General features: G+C 44.2%; 2 protein-coding genes across 6 annotated transcripts; one reads left to right on the top strand and one right to left on the bottom strand.

Moving 5' to 3' along the window:
* Positions 1-4,739: 4,739 nt before the first annotated feature.
* LOC135251382 (major histocompatibility complex class I-related gene protein-like) lies at positions 4,740-11,153 on the top strand. Of its 2 annotated transcripts, none has more exons than XM_064328773.1 (5): positions 4,740-5,109; positions 5,241-5,531; positions 6,451-6,729; positions 6,892-7,027; positions 7,913-11,153. In XM_064328773.1, exons 1-5 carry the CDS (start codon positions 4,806-4,808, stop codon positions 8,049-8,051), a joined length of 1,149 nt encoding a protein of 382 aa, XP_064184843.1. In that variant the 5' UTR covers positions 4,740-4,805; the 3' UTR covers positions 8,052-11,153. The 2 variants fall into 2 exon arrangements, with proteins under 2 accessions (XP_064184843.1, XP_064184844.1); XM_064328774.1 differs by having other exon boundaries at positions 4,741-5,109; positions 7,934-11,153.
* Positions 9,893-15,875, bottom strand: LOC135251381 (glia-derived nexin-like). Of its 4 annotated transcripts, none has more exons than XM_064328769.1 (10): positions 15,080-15,875; positions 14,102-14,387; positions 13,354-13,581; positions 12,598-12,795; positions 12,137-12,289; positions 11,879-12,074; positions 11,270-11,367; positions 10,804-10,890; positions 10,530-10,613; positions 9,893-10,099 (listed from the first exon to the last, which is right to left on the bottom strand). In XM_064328769.1, exons 1-10 carry the CDS (start codon positions 15,086-15,088, stop codon positions 9,987-9,989), a joined length of 1,452 nt encoding a protein of 483 aa, XP_064184839.1. In that variant the 5' UTR covers positions 15,089-15,875; the 3' UTR covers positions 9,893-9,986. The 4 variants fall into 4 exon arrangements, with proteins under 4 accessions (XP_064184839.1, XP_064184841.1, XP_064184840.1 ...); XM_064328771.1 differs by having other exon boundaries at positions 14,102-14,295; positions 15,118-15,871; XM_064328770.1 differs by having other exon boundaries at positions 15,118-15,869.
* Between the last annotated feature and the right edge of the window lie 1,506 nt (positions 15,876-17,381).

Consider the following 17,381-nt stretch of genomic DNA (forward strand, 5'->3'; position numbering starts at 1 on the left):
TGTACAACATCAGAAGGATTCGGCCATACCTGACAACGCACTCCACCCAGCTACTCGTCCAGGCTACGGTGACCTCTCGCCTTGATTACTGCAACTCTCTCCTTGCAAGCCTGCCAGCTTGTGCCATACAGCCACTACAGATGATTCAGAATGCCGCTGCCCGACTCATCTACAACCTCCCCAAATTCTCCCACGTCACTCCTCTGCTGCGGTCACTTCACTGGCTACCGGTCGCCGCCAGGATCCGGTTCAAAGCCCTGACCCTTGTCTACACTGCTGCCAACAGGACAGCCCCCATCTACTTGCAGGACATGACTCAATTCTATGTGCCTGCTCGACCACTCCGCTCTGCGGCAGCAGGGCACCTTGTAACCCCTCCCACTCGCCCAAAGGGATCACAGAGCTTCTCCACCCTAGCTCCCCAGTGTTGGAACGAACTCCCCGTCCCTCTCTGAACCTCCCCCTCACTACCCATCTTCCGCCGTGGCCTGAAGACTCATCTCTTCAGACTATACCTAGACTAACCACCACCACGCTGTATATTTCACTCTTTTATAAAAATAATAATAATTTAAAAAAAATTTTAAAAACCCTTTTCCTGTCACTTGTTACATGTTGCCCCATCCCAGCACTTCTTGGTAATTTGTATTTGTCCTAATACTGTAGCTTATTCTTCTGCCTAGTTGGCTTTGCAGATGTTAGGCCAGAATAAGTGTTCACTGTTCTCGGCTAGAAATAGCTGTACAAAATAAGTATTGTACCTTACTGAACCCGTGTTTAGCAGTTGTCTACGACCATGAAATGCACTTTTTTGTACGTCGCTTTGGATAAAAGCGTCTGTAAAATGAATGTAATGTAATGTAATGTAAAGAAGAAAAAAAAGCTTTGATGTTGTAAACGACTTTTGCCATGTTGCTGTAGCTTAGCTTGCTACATTTCTCTGGGGGGTAGCATCAGTGTAGTGAAGCTTCATTTAATGTAGAGTAACTGGCAGCTTAGCTCACTACACTTTCCAAGTAGCCTGCCCAATACTGCAAATTGGTTTTGCTAAAAGCCTGCTTGTCGGTGAAGTCCATAGACCGTATAAAAATAGGTGACGTCGAAAATGTCTGTGAAACTGCCCTGACAGCGTAGACTACATGAGCCACGACCACGACCGACCAAAACTACAGAAGCATGCGTAAGCGGGAAACCTAGGCTACATTAGCTGCTGGGCTAAGTATCTGCACCAGCAAAGCACGTAGCGCTATCAAACCAATGCACATTGTTTCAACTAAGAACAATAAAAATAAAATAGTCGAAACTTTACTTATTTCTAAAGGCAAAGATGAAAACGTGAATACGTACTTGACACCGTCCGCCAAATAATGCTCGACACTACTAAAATGCCATAAACGCTCAACATTTTACAACACAGCTTCAAAACTATATTCATTCTGGTCTTCGCGTTCTGTTTTGCCGACAGTGGTCGTGAGTATGAATATTTGCCAGTATAATGCTGCGTTGAAGACGACTTGAATCAAATTCGGATATTTCAATCCGTAACTTTCCAACTTCTGATGCTGAATGGCTATTTGGTCGAGAATGCTCTGTCTGCGGATCACATCAAAGCACCACGCGGTATGTCTAGGCTGCTTCTTACTTTCCGCGTTCCGCCCATAGAAATAATAATTGTTCTTCCGCCAAGCAATGTAGTTCTTCAGCGAAGTTTAGCAGAATGGGACCCAAGCAATCCAGTCGTTCGAGTGTCTAGTGTCATATTACTACTTGCCTCGCTGAATGAGCATGAAGGGGAGATTTCGCGTAGGCGATTTGCAGCAAATAGACCAGAGTGGATAAGTGGATATAGTTCTTGAAGTTGTGTTCTAAAATGTTTAGCATTTATAGCATTTTATTGTTTTCGGACATTGTCTCGGGTGTCTCGGGTAGGTATAGAAGCTTTCGTCTACCTTGTTGAGTTTGGCTTGCAGGTCGGATATATGCTTGTGATATATTGAATGTTTTTTAAAAAAATTTTTTAGCGTTGTCATTTAATTATTTCAAGCTTTAAATGGTAAAAACCCGTGTGTGGGTTGTTTGTTCTTGATAGGCAGTAACGTTTTCGCTTGAAGAAAAACTTAACTACAATTCTTAAGGGGGAAAGTGTGAACACTTGTCATAATATTTTGCATGTGAGCTGGGTCTGCACTCATCAATCTTCCAGAATATAAAAAAAAATGGTGACAGTTACTCCTTAATTTACGGGGGATTATGTATATGTATTTATTATCTACTCATTAGACTTATTCATTAATTCAGTGATGAGTAGTTAAGATCCCTGTGCAGGACTATTGGCTTCTAGTTGCGCAGCCGGTACAGCGCTTTTCACGTGCTCAATGCGAGCCGCTACGATGGTGGTTAGAATCCGAAAAAAACCCCAAAAAATGTGTTTAACCCTTTATGGCAGTGGTGTCAAACTCGTGCCATGGAGGGCCGTATGTATGCAGGTTTTCATTCCAGCCTCAGACCTTGATTATATAATTAGTTAAATTATTTGCTGAATTAGGGATGCAGGTTTGTGCACAATGGTGACCCGACGTCTATGGTGACCCGCATTGTCTAAATAAAAATTTTCTTATATTCTGTGCTTCAATGCAGTTAAACGCATATGGCTGAATGAGTAATTGGACTCAATTAAGGCAGCATTAATTGGTTGGAATGAAAACCTGCATACACACGGCCCTCCATGGCACGAGTTTGACACCACTGCTCTATGGTACGCATTATGATGCCAGTTGATAAAAAAAATTTTGCACTGTTTTCTTGTCATAAAATAGATCAAGTAAACATAATTTAAAGAAATTTTCAAGAAATCATTTTTTTGGGGTACACTTTAGGGCAGTGGTGTCAAACTCGTGCCATGGAGGGCCGTGTGTATGCAGGTTTTCATTCCAGCCTCAGATCTTGATTATATAATTAGTTAAATTATTTGCTGAATTAGGGATGCAGGTTTGTGCACAATGGTGACCCGACGTCTATGGTGACCCGCATTGTCTAAATAAAAATTTTCTTATATTCTGTGCTTCAATGCAGTTAAACGCATATGGCTGAATGAGTAATTGGACTCAATTAAGGCAGCATTAATTGGTTGGAATGAAAACCTGCATACACACGGCCCTCCATGGCACGAGTTTGACACCACTGGCCTATAGGAATGAATACGTTAAAGAGTGTAAGCATATTTCAGCAAACTTTACATCAACAATCTATCAAACCAAACTATCATAACCCTCTTCAAAACAAGATAGTGAGTCATATTTCAGTGTTTGATCAATTGTGTTACATTTAAATGCTTGTTTTCAGTTTCCTGGTGTGTGTCTTTCCTGACATATGTTGCCACCATTTGTTGTGTTGCTGCCATCTTTGCCAAATTTTATCAAATTTATCTAGGTTAATCTGTAGAGATAAAAAAAACATTATGATGACTGTTATGCTTTTGTACAGTATTTAAATCTAAATACACAATACCAAAAATGTCATGGTGGCAATTCATAATGGTATGGTGTTACTTCAAGGCAACATTTGCATTTTAACAATTTTCCATTACTTAATTATCAAATAAAGTACATTAAACAAATAAAAATTAAACTTTACTCTCTTATTATTATTATGAATCCAATTTTTTCCAGATTGTAACATGACAGAAAAAGATATTTTCAGACCAATTTTGTGGAGAGAGATGATGGAGCTGAGCCATGTGACGAAGGCCGCAAAAAAGGGATTCAACTTGGCCTCTAGAGAGTCAAATTAAAACACTGCTATTAGTTTCCTTGGGGCCCTCCCTCTTTTAAAAAGTATTGCATCGTGAATATGGATGTATTGTGTGAGTGTAGAAGTCCAAAATGAGTATGTTACCTAGAGGCAACGCGGTACCATAGAGGGTGTAAAAAAAACAAAAACGGTATGAACTGTTAAGAGTCATCTAGGAAATAAAAAAGGCAGAGTTGGTGTACCAACGTGTAGTGTGCGGTCAAGAAAGTTGAATCATTTCTCTCTCTCTCTCTCTGTCATGCATGGGTGGCTCTGTGAAAGCTATGGTTCACTTCTGTTTTCTCTCCCCCCCCCCTCTATTTCATTTATGTTTTTTTCTCTCCTACAGTTGTATCTTTCTTTTTATATCTCACTGCACTGCTTTTACTGTTGTTTAATTAAAGTAGACCGAAAGGTAGGAGCTGCTTATCGCGGCAGTTCAGGTTTGGCATCCCGCCCTGACTGGGGAACGCAGTCCCTTTCCCTTCGCCGTGGTTTTCAGTCTGTCCCTGTGGCAGTCACAATCGAAGAGATACTCATGGCAGTGGAAAGTGAAGGGAACTGTAGTTGGTGACTAAACCCCGCCGGGGGGGGGGCGAACCAGAGTTTTGTAGAGAGTAAACGGGAAGGGCAGTCTGTAGCTGGGCAGGCCACGCGGTTTTTATGTGGGAACCGCATCTCAACCCCGCGGAAGCTGAAAGCCGGTTTTGGCAGGAAGTAAAAGATTGGCCAGTTGGCTGTCAAAGAGAAACGGTTCCACTGTCTCGTTAATTGACCGACTAGCAGCACGGTTCACTACAATATTATCAGTAATACTAGAACGTAAAAAATATAAATTCACCACTGTGACAGGCGGAACATCACTGGCTGCAGCTAGAGGCGGCAGCAGCATTGTATAATACTTAAATATAAATCATTGTGTCTACTTGTGTCCGTGTGTATTTTAATTTTTTTTTTTGGCTTCCAGACGGGGTCAAAATGTTGTCTCCTAGCTCAGGGATGATTTGGGATGAGTGATGTCCTGTTTGGTATCCTGTTTGGTGACATCTCTTTCCCCGTCTCTCTGTCTTTCAGTTAGTCACTCCCTTCTAGGTACCTACACTGCAGTGAATACTGATGAGTTCACTTGTGTCCTGTGGCTTGATGGTGAAGCAGTCGACTCCTACAGTAACAATGGCCTGGCCAGTGTGCCCCGTAGAAATTGGATGTGTGAAGAGCCAGGCCATTCTCTGTGGAATTCTGTCAAACTCCGTAATATGGAGCACTGGGACAGAGGCAGAACTGACATCTTAAAAAAATACACAGGACTTAACCTGTCTGGTAAGTGAGGGCCTTTTATATTTGAGTTTTTTTTTTTTAAATATTTTTTTCCTCTGCTGTAGCTCTGTTTAAAGTTCCAAGTAAAGACCATGCAGTACTGTAGGTATAATCACTGCATCTGTATATTTCAGGTGCTGCCGTCCTGCAGGGGAGATTGGGCTGTGAGATCGAGAGAAACTCTGACTCTGGTATAAGTCTTATGAGGACCTTTGCTCAATACGGATGGAACGGAGAAGACTTCCTGTCCTTCAACCTCAGCAGGCTTCAGTGGGAGGCTTCAGCAGGATCTGCTGTCCCCATGAAGAGGAAGTGGAACAGGGACCAGGACATCACCATGGAAACTAAGAACTACATAGATTACATCTGTGTGCATCACCTGTTGAGAAGTTTGTCCTTTGAAGCAGAGGAGAGCCAGGAGACAGGTTAGTACCATGGTCCCATACAGAAATGGAACACGCTGCAGTATACTGGAAAAATTGAATATATTAACAAATATATGGGGAAATATAAGAATTATTTCTCCTTTAATTGAAATATATGTGCGTGCATGCATTCCAAAAATAAAAAGTCACATAATTCCAGTATATAGCAGTATGTTACATTACCCTAAGGCAGTGGTGTCAAACTCGTGCCATGGAGGGCCGTGTGTATGCAGGTTTTCATTCCAGCCTCAGATCTTGATTATATAATTAGTTAAATTATTTGCTGAATTAGGGATGCAGGTTTGTGCACAATGGTGACCCGACGTCTATGGTGACCCGCATTGTCTAAATAAAAATTTTCTTATATTCTGTGCTTCAATGCAGTTAAACGCATATGGCTGAATGAGTAATTGGACTCAATTAAGGCAGCATTAATTGGTTGGAATGAAAACCTGCATACACACGGCCCTCCATGGCACGAGTTTGACACCACTGCCCTAAGGGGTCTGCACATCTTGTAATGTAAAAAAGGTGCAAAAAAACTGCTTGGAAAAAAATCTGTTAGCCATAACATCCTAGAGTATATATGAAAATTAGTTAGAATGTCTTTTACATTAAAGCTTCCAAATGATAATGTGTTCTTGCTTCTTTTTTTGAAGAAAGGTACCTTACTTAAAATGTGACCTTATATGTCAATGGGGATTTACTCAGGAAAACAACATTTTCAGAACCAAAGTAAAAGAAAATGTGCCTTTTCTCTGTTTCCATTTCAATGCAAGTTGCCTGTCCATTCGAATACAGACCTGTCAGCCCGTACACATTTTCACATCCAAAGTACAATGCATCATTACTTGAAAATACGCAAGAGGCCTTTCCTTGTGCACAAAAAAACTTGCCTTTTCCTTTTCCCCTATTTCAGTTCAGCCCACAGCTGCAGTATTCGCTAAGAGATCCCTGAACCCTGGGAAGGTTATTCTGACCTGCCTAGTTTCAGGATTTCACTGCAGAGACACGACGGTGGAGGTTTATCAGGATGATGACATCATCACTGAAGAAGACGGCCTTTTGTCCTCTGGGATCAGACCAAACGGGGATGGGACCTGCCAGCTGAGAAAGAGTTTGGACATCTCTAACAGCACTGAGGCATCGCATAGCTGTGAAGTCCTGTTCAGAAGTCTTAAACAACTGGTCAAATGGGGTAAAACTGCTCACTGTGACCTGTTTCCATTAATGCTGACTTGCAAAACCAGATGAAATTATTTGTGCTGTGGGAACAAAATCATGACCCCTATAAAAGAGTGTGGTATTAACCGTCAGTGTGACTCTCAAACTATAATATTGCTGCTTTTTGCCTTTGCAGATGGGAAGATATGGGACCGGGCTGCACCAAGACAAGGCTACAACACGAGACGTCACTACTGGTGGCTTATTATGCCACTTTTTGGGTTTTTCATCTTGATACTGGGAGTGATCTACAGATGGTACACTGCACACAGGTGAGAAGCAGGAGACATTCACCGTAGAATTATGGAACATTCCTAGCTTCTTGTCTCTTGCATTGAGGAAGTCCCCAGGGGGGGGGGGGGGTGAGCATGGGCAATCAGTCTTCATGAATTACATTATATTACTGGAATTTAGGAGAGGCTCTTATCCAGAGCGACTTACACAACTTTTTACATAGGATGCATCCATTTATACAGCTGGATATATACTGAAGCAGTGTAGGTTGAGTACCTTGCTGAAGGGTACAACGGCAGAGTGCTATCTGGGAATCAAACCTGTGACCTTTATATTACAAGACCAGCTCCTTACCCCAAAAAACAAAATGCACTGAAAATGCAATTTATCAGCGCAATATAGAATAAGACAATATAGTCCCCATTTGCAGAACTACTGTTGTGTCACAAGAAACAAGAAGTAGGGCCCAGGTACAAAGATTAAAAACACGAGGAAACCGATTTGCAGAACCTGATCTAGCAAAAATCACAGGGTTCTTACATTGAAACAAAGAGTAAATATACAAAACAACAAATTGGCAGAACCTTTGAAGCCTTTCAGTAAATTTTGGCTGATAATGTCCATGAACATCCACTGTCCAACAATGCACTGTTGCCACTCACCAACCACCCCCCCCCCCCAAGGAAAAAACCCCTTGCGTTCATCTCTCCCCCTTATTCAATTTTTATTTTTCATTCTCCTTCTTTACTTCCCTCTCTCTTTCACATTCCCCAATTCCCTTCGTCTATCTCTCTAAGGGTGGGAGATTTGGGTTTGTAAAATACGGGGTTGGGGTAGGTCTTAAGGTAATTGTGGAAAGTTTTCCCCTTTCAAAAAAGGAAAATCAAGTCTCATTTTGTTCCTTTCTTTGACTCCGCCCCCAGAGAGAGATTGATTGACGCCAGCGAGAACAGCCAGCCGGAAGCGGGCGTCCCTGCAGGAGATGCACTACGAGTCGAACCCGGACCACGCCGAGTCGCGCTTGGAGGAAGACTCCGAGGCCGAGCCCTTCTCCGAAAGTGAGGGGCTCATCTCCGTGGACGGGTCGAAGACGAGGGAGGTCCAGTGGCACATGAAGGAGGCTGCCATGTTTGACTACGGGCTTTAGGCACCAGAGTGTGCGCACCACTGAAGTGTACTTCACTGGTGCATGCTGGGTACCTAAACGTAAAGGATCACGCAGATCACACAGTAAACGCAGAGCAGTGAAGTTAACCCGTGGGGCTGGGCTCACGAACTGTGACTTTACTGGCTAGCTGCAGGAATTTGTGGACTCGTAAAGTCAAGATTTAGCCATGGCTACACGTTTATGTAGTGGCAAAGAGGAAAATAAGTTTCTGAGTACATTAACCTGTAATGTGGATGTTTGTGCGAATACCGGTTTGTGTATACATGTATTGACTGGGGTGTGCTGAAATAGCCTTGCTCTCCAGGGTACAAGTCTATCTACAGGCATTCATGTAATTGTTCAGTGACAGAAGACCTTCTATCCGAGTAGGTAATGGAGTAGGTAAAGGTGCTACTTATCCGGGAATCTTGAAAATAATGTTTTTGTGTCACAAAGAAGCAACATTAAAAATATGTTTGTCCAGGCACCAAATATGACCTATCCCAGGGAGCCTTAACTAAGGTTACTCCATCTGTTCAGTGAAACCATCTAAATATCCCAGACCGTGACCCCTCTGTTATTTATATGAAGTAACACTAGGGTCCATCTGGACACTGACTCAAACAGATATCCCGGAGCAGCTGCACTGTCAGCTAGAAACCCTATCGATACGCACAGGAGGTAACCCGCTTAGTGTTGCCCCAGGGCCGCATACAAGGCCAATACACTGACTGGTCCTCGCTACGCCTTGGAATACCAGCGGGTTTGTGCTGGCCGTGATGTCCGCGAAAGGAGTTCCTGTGTCATGCGTATTATATTAGGTTAACCATATACGTTGAGAACCATTCATAATCATATCGTGTTTATATTTAGAAGCATACAGCAGGTCTTGTTACAGCTATAGGTTTTATCATCTTGTGTGTTGTATTAGGTTAGCATTTTATCGTGCATAATCACTGTTTAATCTCTCTATTAGAATTTGTTATTGTTATAAAATTATCCACTAACAAACTCATACAGAGGTATTTGAATTCACCAATATCGAACGAAACTTCCCTCGAATGTATCTGTTACGTGATTGTGGTGTGGGGATGGCTGGTTTAAGCAGCCCTGGGTCAAGCTAATTCGACCTGGCTAGTTAGATAATTGGCCAGGCTAATTGGGCCCAGGAGCAGGAGTGGCTGCACCTGTGCGTAGTGAGGTAATCAGTGCGCACAGGTTAAATCTGCCATCCCCACCCACACAAAGGAGCCTCTCTGTCATGACAGTGTTTTACATCTGCTCCTTGGCAGTAACATCTTGCCAAACCCTTGTAAATAAATGTGGACTATTTGAACATCGTCTCCCTGTGTCTCTGTGCTGGAGGGCCCCTAGGAAAGCCACTTCGGTGGCCTGTGGCAGGTGTGTTTGCCACAGTGATTAAGGTTGAGTGATTTGTGGCTGTTTTGGGTTCCGTATTCTAACAGTGATGAGTCACAGTGGTGTCGATTCGTTCCTTTTGAACTCATCTTATTGGTGAATGGAGAGGAACTGCAGTTAAGACTCATTTTCAAGTTACAAAAGTTACTGTCTGAAATTGTCTTTCCACACGCTCATTGCGAGCCGCGACGGCAGCGGTTTGAATCCAACCACCGACCTTTGTCGCACGTCTCTTCCGCTCTCTCTCCTTCCTGTTTCTCTATGCTGTTGTCTAATAAAGCTGAAAAAAGCCCAAAAAATAAAAAGTTATTCTCTTAAAAGGAAACACCACACCTAATACAGAAATGGGGAACTGATTTTATTACCAGTTAAATGATGTGCAACATTACATCTGTTTGTACGGCTGCCTGAAAAACCAGTATAAATTTTTTTTATTTTATTTTTATTTTTGGTGTTTGAGGTGGAAACACAGGCAGTTCCGGTTCGGGGGTTGGTTGGCATGGTGCCAAGGGATCGTTGATCAGTCCCATGAAAAGCAGAGTCCCTAAGAGGCGAGAGAGAGTTTTAATGTTCAGTAGAACACATTCAGTTACCGCCACTGTCGTTAGGATTTACCGATTTGGCACGAACCAGAACCCAGAACACAATCTGACACAAAAAAAGAACAAATTGTACACACACACACACACGCCGGGTGGCCTATTTTTGTTTTTGCATTTTGTTTGACTGAGAGGAGACTGGATTGGCTGTGCTTTTTCTGTGATGTCACGTGGAATTTTCAGAAGCTAGGCGACGCAGGGGTTTTCTCACCAGGTTAGTGGTGAAGACACACACAGCTTTTTTTTTTTTTTTTTTGCTCAAATCGGGTAGAGCGCATAAAATTTACATCAACGGTAACAGCACTTCAGCCGCAACACAACCTTTAGATTTGATGTTCTTTCCCTTTTTTAAAAAACAACTAATGGGTGACATACCTGTGGGGTTGTGTCGAATGAGGAAGAGGAATGGTCTGTCTATGGTCACCGGTGGTGGGGAAGATCTGGTTAACAGGACCGAAGCTTGAAAAGAGAGGGGGGGGGAGGGGGGGGAGCAAAATGCACTGAATTAAAACACACCCCCGATGGGACGGGCCTCCCTGTTTGTTTTCCAGTGACCACCTCAGTGACATTTGACATTGAGTTCTGAGTACCAGGAAACTCCAGCACGCTCTGCGGCTCTCTGGGGACTGTCATAGGGAAACCCCCTCACCCGTGGCGACTGATGCTTTGGTTCCGTCTTCATTGACCTCCATTTTGGCTCTCTGGACAGCCTTGGAGACATACACTGGCTCTGAGCCTAAGGAAGGGGGGGGGGGTAGTTAACAGTTACATGTCATAGTAACACAGCCTTTGAAATATATCAAGTGTGTTTGCTGATAGTATTAACTGTCATTTTCTTTTCTGCCTTGAAGGGGGTGCTGGAGAGCCATTTTCATTAAAATGGAATGGCACAGAATTAGTAGCAGTGGTTGTTTTTTTCCCTCATTGTAAACGTGAATACCTTGTCGGCAGTTCGATCTAAATGTCAAGTAAACTTAAAAATAAACAGAATCTTTTGAACCTTTTTGACACTGTCTCCCCCCCCCCCACTAAAATCACTTACTAATACACAGACAGAGAAGCAGGCAGACTTACAGTGCAGGCGTAAAACTGAGACTCAGTATCACCTTACTCACATATGTGTCTGAAGTCGGCTTTATGTTGGTCGAAAATGTCAGTGACATTCAAAGCTAAGAGAGGAATTTTCATATCGAGCTCGGCCTCCACTGAAAACCTACAGGGCAGGCAGACAGACAGACACGGAGAGGGACAGAGGGACAGAAAACAGACTTCAGTGAAGGAGAGCTAGCTGGAACACAAAGAGGGGCTAACCATTTAGCTAACAGAGCTGCATGCGAGCTGGATCAGCTGCTCTATAATCTATGTGAAAAGGAACAGCTGTTCCAGCTGTAATACAGCTCTGTGATCCAAGGGTTTGAACATCGGAAGGTTTACACTCTTGTCCAGGGCTTACTCTTACTTAAGATAAAAGGAAATACAACCTTCAGATAACTGAAGAAAAATACAACAAAATCATATGATTAGTGGGAAGAGGGAAGAGCGAACGGAATGCTTTAAAAAATATATAAATTATTATCATTATTATTATTATTATTACTATGTAACCATGGTTTAAAAAATCTGACACACCTGGAGAAAGACACAATTGCAACATGAGTGATGCAACGGCGCGGTCTCTGGGGGTCACCGGTTAGAACGCACACGGTCCTCACGACCGGCCTCACCTGGGCAGCGACAGGGGAACGAGACTGGGGCTCAGGAGCTCCGCCCACCTCCGCACGGCGGCCACGCCCACGTGGGGGAGGAGGGCGGAGAGGGGCGTGCCCACGGGCGGCACGGCGATCAGCAGGCTGAGCGCGTCGCCGTGGTAGGGCAGCTCGATGACGGAGTACCGCAGGCCGGCGGGGGTGCTGGCGGTCCCTGTGCGGGGAAGCGGAGGCTGGATGAGGCCTCATCGCAGATTATTCAGACTCCTCAGACACCTGGCGTCTGTCCTCCTTCCTTCTGTCCTCTCTGGTTTTTCACTACACGGCGCTCTGGGTTGGTAACGAGTATGTATAGACTACTGCCATCCATGAAGGGCAGACTGATCGTTCTAAGGCAGACCAGTGAGAGCAAGGACCCCCTCTTCTTCACTGAAACCGAAAGTAGGCGTCGAAGTCGCCACCACAGTTGTTTGCATTCATTCCCCCAGCCTGCCTGGGTGCTACACAGGTGCCTGTGACATCACAGAGGCATTGTTGACCAACCTGGAAATCACCAGTGTTGAAGAGAGTCAACTGTGACATCACAGAGGCACTGTTTATCGACCTGGAACTCATCGGTGTTGAAGAGAGACAACTGTGACATCACAGAGGCATTGTCCACCGACCTGGGACTCACCAGTGTTGAATAGAGACAACTGTGACATCACAGCGGCATTGTCCACCGACCTGGGACTCACCAGTGTTGAGGACGGACACTTGTGACATCATTGGGACCTCGTGTTCACTGCCATCACCCGTTGTGAACTTGCCCATCTTGGTGTCTTCGCGCCGGAAGCGGGACTTCCACAGGCCCTTGAAGTAGATGGCGTTCACCGCCACCAGACGGGTGAGGGCCCCATCCAGCATGTCTGGCCTGACCAGGGTGGAGATCTTTCCTGAAACACGGACACAGGCAGGTAATGTTTCTTCTAAATCTGAAGAATTTTAAGTGTATTTCAAATAATCATTTGACCCAGGCTGGCATAAAAATATCTCTGTTAAAATAACAGTACAGCTTCAATTAAAACATTCAAAACAATTAGTCTCCCTTATTGTATCTCAGTGTGCAAGTAATCCAGTGAATCAAGGGTCATGTGTCCTTTATATTGGCTCACAATTAAATGGAAATGTCAGTAGTTGCTTCAGCAAACGCAAATTAGTCACTTTCAGATATTATAGTATATACAAATATACTGCTGTAAATGAAATGCATCATTTAAGGAAGTTCACTAAATTCCAGTATGAACACAGTATATTTCACTTCTGTAAGGGTTAAATCACCAAGCTGCATTCGTGAAGAAGTATAACACTGGCATTTATGTGCAAACCGAAGTTGCTGGACACGTAAACGGTTTTCGGCTAATGCTAATGCTAATGCCAAAAAAGTGTGAATTGATTTGGGTCCCGTGTCTTTGCCGTGAACCCGGGTCCAAGGGGAAGCCGCGCGGTCCGACCGTTGGTGCGGTCCCTGATCCAGACGTTGATGGTTCTGGCGGCGCTGACCCTGTTGGCGAAATTCAGGTTCCTGCTCTCGCACCGGAAGGCTCTCCGGACGGCGGACAGGAAGGGGACCTTCATCTCCAAACCCTTCTGGGCGAAGAGGCCGCAGGAGACGGTCACGGTCGCACCCTGCCCGGACTTGTCCAGGCTCCTGTGCAGCTCCCCCAGCGTTTCGTCCAGGCCTATTGGAGTGCGAGAGAAAAAGGGTTAACCAATCACAGATCAGAAAGGGGGGGGGGGGGGATTCAGGCCCGGTACAGCTCTTACACTCATGCCAGCAGCCATGTCACCCTGCTGGAAAATACCCTTGAATGCTAAGTGAGGGACGTAGATTGTGCACATAAATAACTTCTGCCTAAACACACATGCTGAGGAATGGATATTAATTATATTTATATCCATGCATTCATTCATTCATTCAATAAATAAAAATAAATAGAACAGATGAGTATGAGCCGTGAATTGAAGCTGAAAAAGATGGCGGTTACTGGTGATATTATATTTACATCTATGCATTCATTCATTCATTCATTCAATAAAAATAAAGAGAACAGATGAGTATGAGCTGTGAATTAAAGCTGAAAAAGATGGAGGTTACTGGTGATATTATATTTACATCTATGCATTCATTCATTCATTCAATAAAAATAAATAGAACATGAGTATGAGCCGTGAATTGAAGCTGAAAAAGATGGCGGTTACCGCTGGCGGCTTCGTAGCGGAGCGCGGTGAGGATCTGCTGTCCGGTGTCGCCGTCGGCACCCAGCAGCAGCAGCCCCAGAACGCTGGCCACGCCGTGGGGGGACACCAGCAGGTTCTGCCTCGGACGCAACAGCGCCACCTGCTGCAGCATCTGCACCCCCAGGTCAGACCCCTGCTCCCCAACGGAGGACGTGCTGGACAGGGAGAGGGGGAGGGCGGGGGCGAGGAGGAGGATGAGGGCGAGGAAGAAACGGGGGCACGGCAGCGAGGTCATCGTGAGAAGGAACTGCCGAGGAGAGGAGACAAAGTTCAGAGGTCACGGTGCCTGTAAAAGAGGTCGTTTCCGAATCTATTGAGTATAGTTGTTTAGTATACAGTAGGCTGGAAAATAGTATGGAGCATATTTTTTGCATACTGCCCATCGGAAAAAAAAAAAAATACAATTCACACTAAACAGTGTGCAGTATGCTTAGTAGACCACAAACGTTGAGAACAGTAGTTAGGTGGCCGATATATAACCTGTATGTAGCTTGAGTGTTCGAAAGAGTGAGTGTATATAACATGAGTTTGCTCATGTTCTTAGGTTCCGGGGCAGTTAGTGATTACAGTGGCCTATAACAGGGGTTTTCAACCTTTTTTTGATCCGAGGATCCCCCACTCAGGCTCAAACGCATCCAGGGGACCCCCATAATTTATAAAGGGTTACATTATTAAAAAGGTTTAATATTTCAGACATTTTTTCCAAATCTATGTATAAGTCACTGCATATCGAGTCTGGCCAGGGACCTTCAAGGAGCCCCAGGGGTCCACAGACCCCCCCGCCCCCGTTAAAAATGCGAGACCTAAAACAACCTCAGTACATAGAGCGGTGAAGCGTACCCGCTGCAGCAAGTTCAATATTCGCGGAAAAAGACACGAACGGACACCCGCGTCACACACGGACAGACATATTTGGGCGGCCGAATGCCCTGCGATTACCTGCAGCATAACTGTGAGATGGAAGCCTCAAAACTCACCTTCTTTCTCTCTCTTGTTTTAGTCCGAGTGAAAAAGGAAGGAGCGTCGGCCTTCTCCAGTGTCTCGAGAGGAAATCCGTGGAACAGCTACTGCCCGCTGCACGCTCTCCTGTCTTCGTATTAAAAAAGTTGTACACCCCCGCCCCCCCCTTTTCCCGTAGTATCAGGAAGACCAACAGGCACGATTCAAACTGACAACACACTTACAACAACCTTGGGTAGGTCTATATAGCCCAAACAAGGTGATGAAAACCTTAGGAGTTGGTCAGCGTTTAAGCGTCTTGTTCCAAGACAAGCTTTTACTGATACAAACCAACAAAAACAAAAAACTGCCACCCGGAATATCTGTCCTCGGGTAAGTTTACGAAATCAGTTTTTGAAAACAAGTAACTGTGTGTCCCAGAACTTGTAATCGGGCACTGAAAGATTCGTTTACAATCAGTTTGGATTGTATCCGAACAAAGTAGTGTACGGCGTATCTAATTGGCTAATGAAGCCCATGCCGCACGGCAAAGTAATATTCAAGGCCTCATCTTCCGCGTGAGAGCGAGTTATCAGCGTTCTGATAACGTGCCGCTCATACCCCCTCCTGCTTGACGCTGGACTGTTCAAAGCAGTCAGAGCTAGGCACTGCTGGTATTGAGTAGCCTAGCCTACTGGCCGTCATAGTCAGCTACGCAGCTCAGGAGAAATCAGTGAATGAATGAATGAATGAACCGTAGCATTTATATTGCACTTTTCCAACGCTCAGAGTGCTTTACAGTGACGAGTGGGAACTCTGCTCACCAACCACCAATGTGTAGCAGCCACCTGGGTGATGCACGACAGCCATTTCAGATCTAACAGAACGCCACCACAACATTCAGCCGCCAGGACCCGCAAGTCATCGGGAATGGAACTTTTTTAGCCAAAAAATCGGGGACAGACAGGTGGCTAAGGTTGAGAGGGGCAGACTGAGGCAACGTTGACACACCAGAACACCAACCCCATCTTTTTGGGCCTTGAGGCCTGTTCAAACTTGCTCCCATCCTTCTCCCCACTCCCGGAAATGATTATTGAGCTAGTATAGGGGGATTTCAATCCTGTAACTAGAAACATAGTCTCATATGGACTGACTTCGAGTAGGCAGTTCGCTCGGTTCAAATAACAAGGCCTGGCGAATAATGTAGGTGCTCATCGAATTGACTCATTAAGTTCACTCCCAGGAGGGGCAGACATTAGCATTTGAAGATTTGTTGATTTTCTTCAATATACATTTTATGTACTGGTAATTTGTCTTGATATGTTAACATTTCGATGGTGATGATTAGTTCTTTTTTGTGTTTTTCATTTTCTTGTAAATTAGTAAATGTCTATGTTTAAATGTATTTTCTGTTCCTTTTGACCTTTTTAAAGGAAATATGTTTTAAAGAATGTAAACTGTAAAAACCAAATAAAGATACATTTTTTTTTAGCCAATTAAATCAGGGGATGATTAGGTGGCAAGTTGGAGAGAGCCAGATTGGGAATTTAGACACACCAGAACACCAGGGGAAACATTACTGATGGACCCACCTTGAGGCTGCATCTTGGCTCCCATCCTTCTCCCACACTTCTTTAAAATGATTATTATAGTATAGGGGGGTTTCAATCCTGTCTTAGACATTAGCTATATGGAGCTGATTTGTATTACAGTTCTCGGTTAGCATTAAGTTCGCTAACATTTATATTAAGTGCTTCATCGATTTTGCACTTAAGTTCACTGTCCCAGGAATGTCATTGGGCAGGACATTAGCATTTTTAAGACGCTGCTGATTTGGCTGTAGCTTCACCCATCTTTAGCTGTACGGTGGCTTTCTTACCACGTTAACCATTTCAATGAGGCATGATTCTTGTTATTGTATACTGTATGTGTCATTTTGATTTAAAAGCATTGTATGCACTGCAAAATGGCTGTTCTAGCCAGATCTCACTTGAAGAGATTTCATACCTCAACTGCCTTCCTGGTTCAATAAAAGGTTGAATAAAAATAAAATTTTTAAAACAAGAGGGAAAAAAACAACCCAATGAGCACTCGAACGCAAATGCTCAAAAAAAAGAAGGAAAAAAAAGACAAAAATGAAACCAAAAGGAGTGCTTCATCTGACCTGGGGTTAAAAAAAAAAAAAACCATCTGAATGACAAGTCTGCCGTTGCCCTGACAACACCCACTGTCAGTCCGCACAGCGAAAAAACACTGAGTCAGAAGCACGTTTAGGATTCAGGAAGTAGGGAGCGAGACGTGT

This window comes from Anguilla rostrata, chromosome 3, assembly GCF_018555375.3.
Source record: "Anguilla rostrata isolate EN2019 chromosome 3, ASM1855537v3, whole genome shotgun sequence".
NCBI classification, from domain to species: domain Eukaryota; kingdom Metazoa; phylum Chordata; class Actinopteri; order Anguilliformes; family Anguillidae; genus Anguilla; species Anguilla rostrata.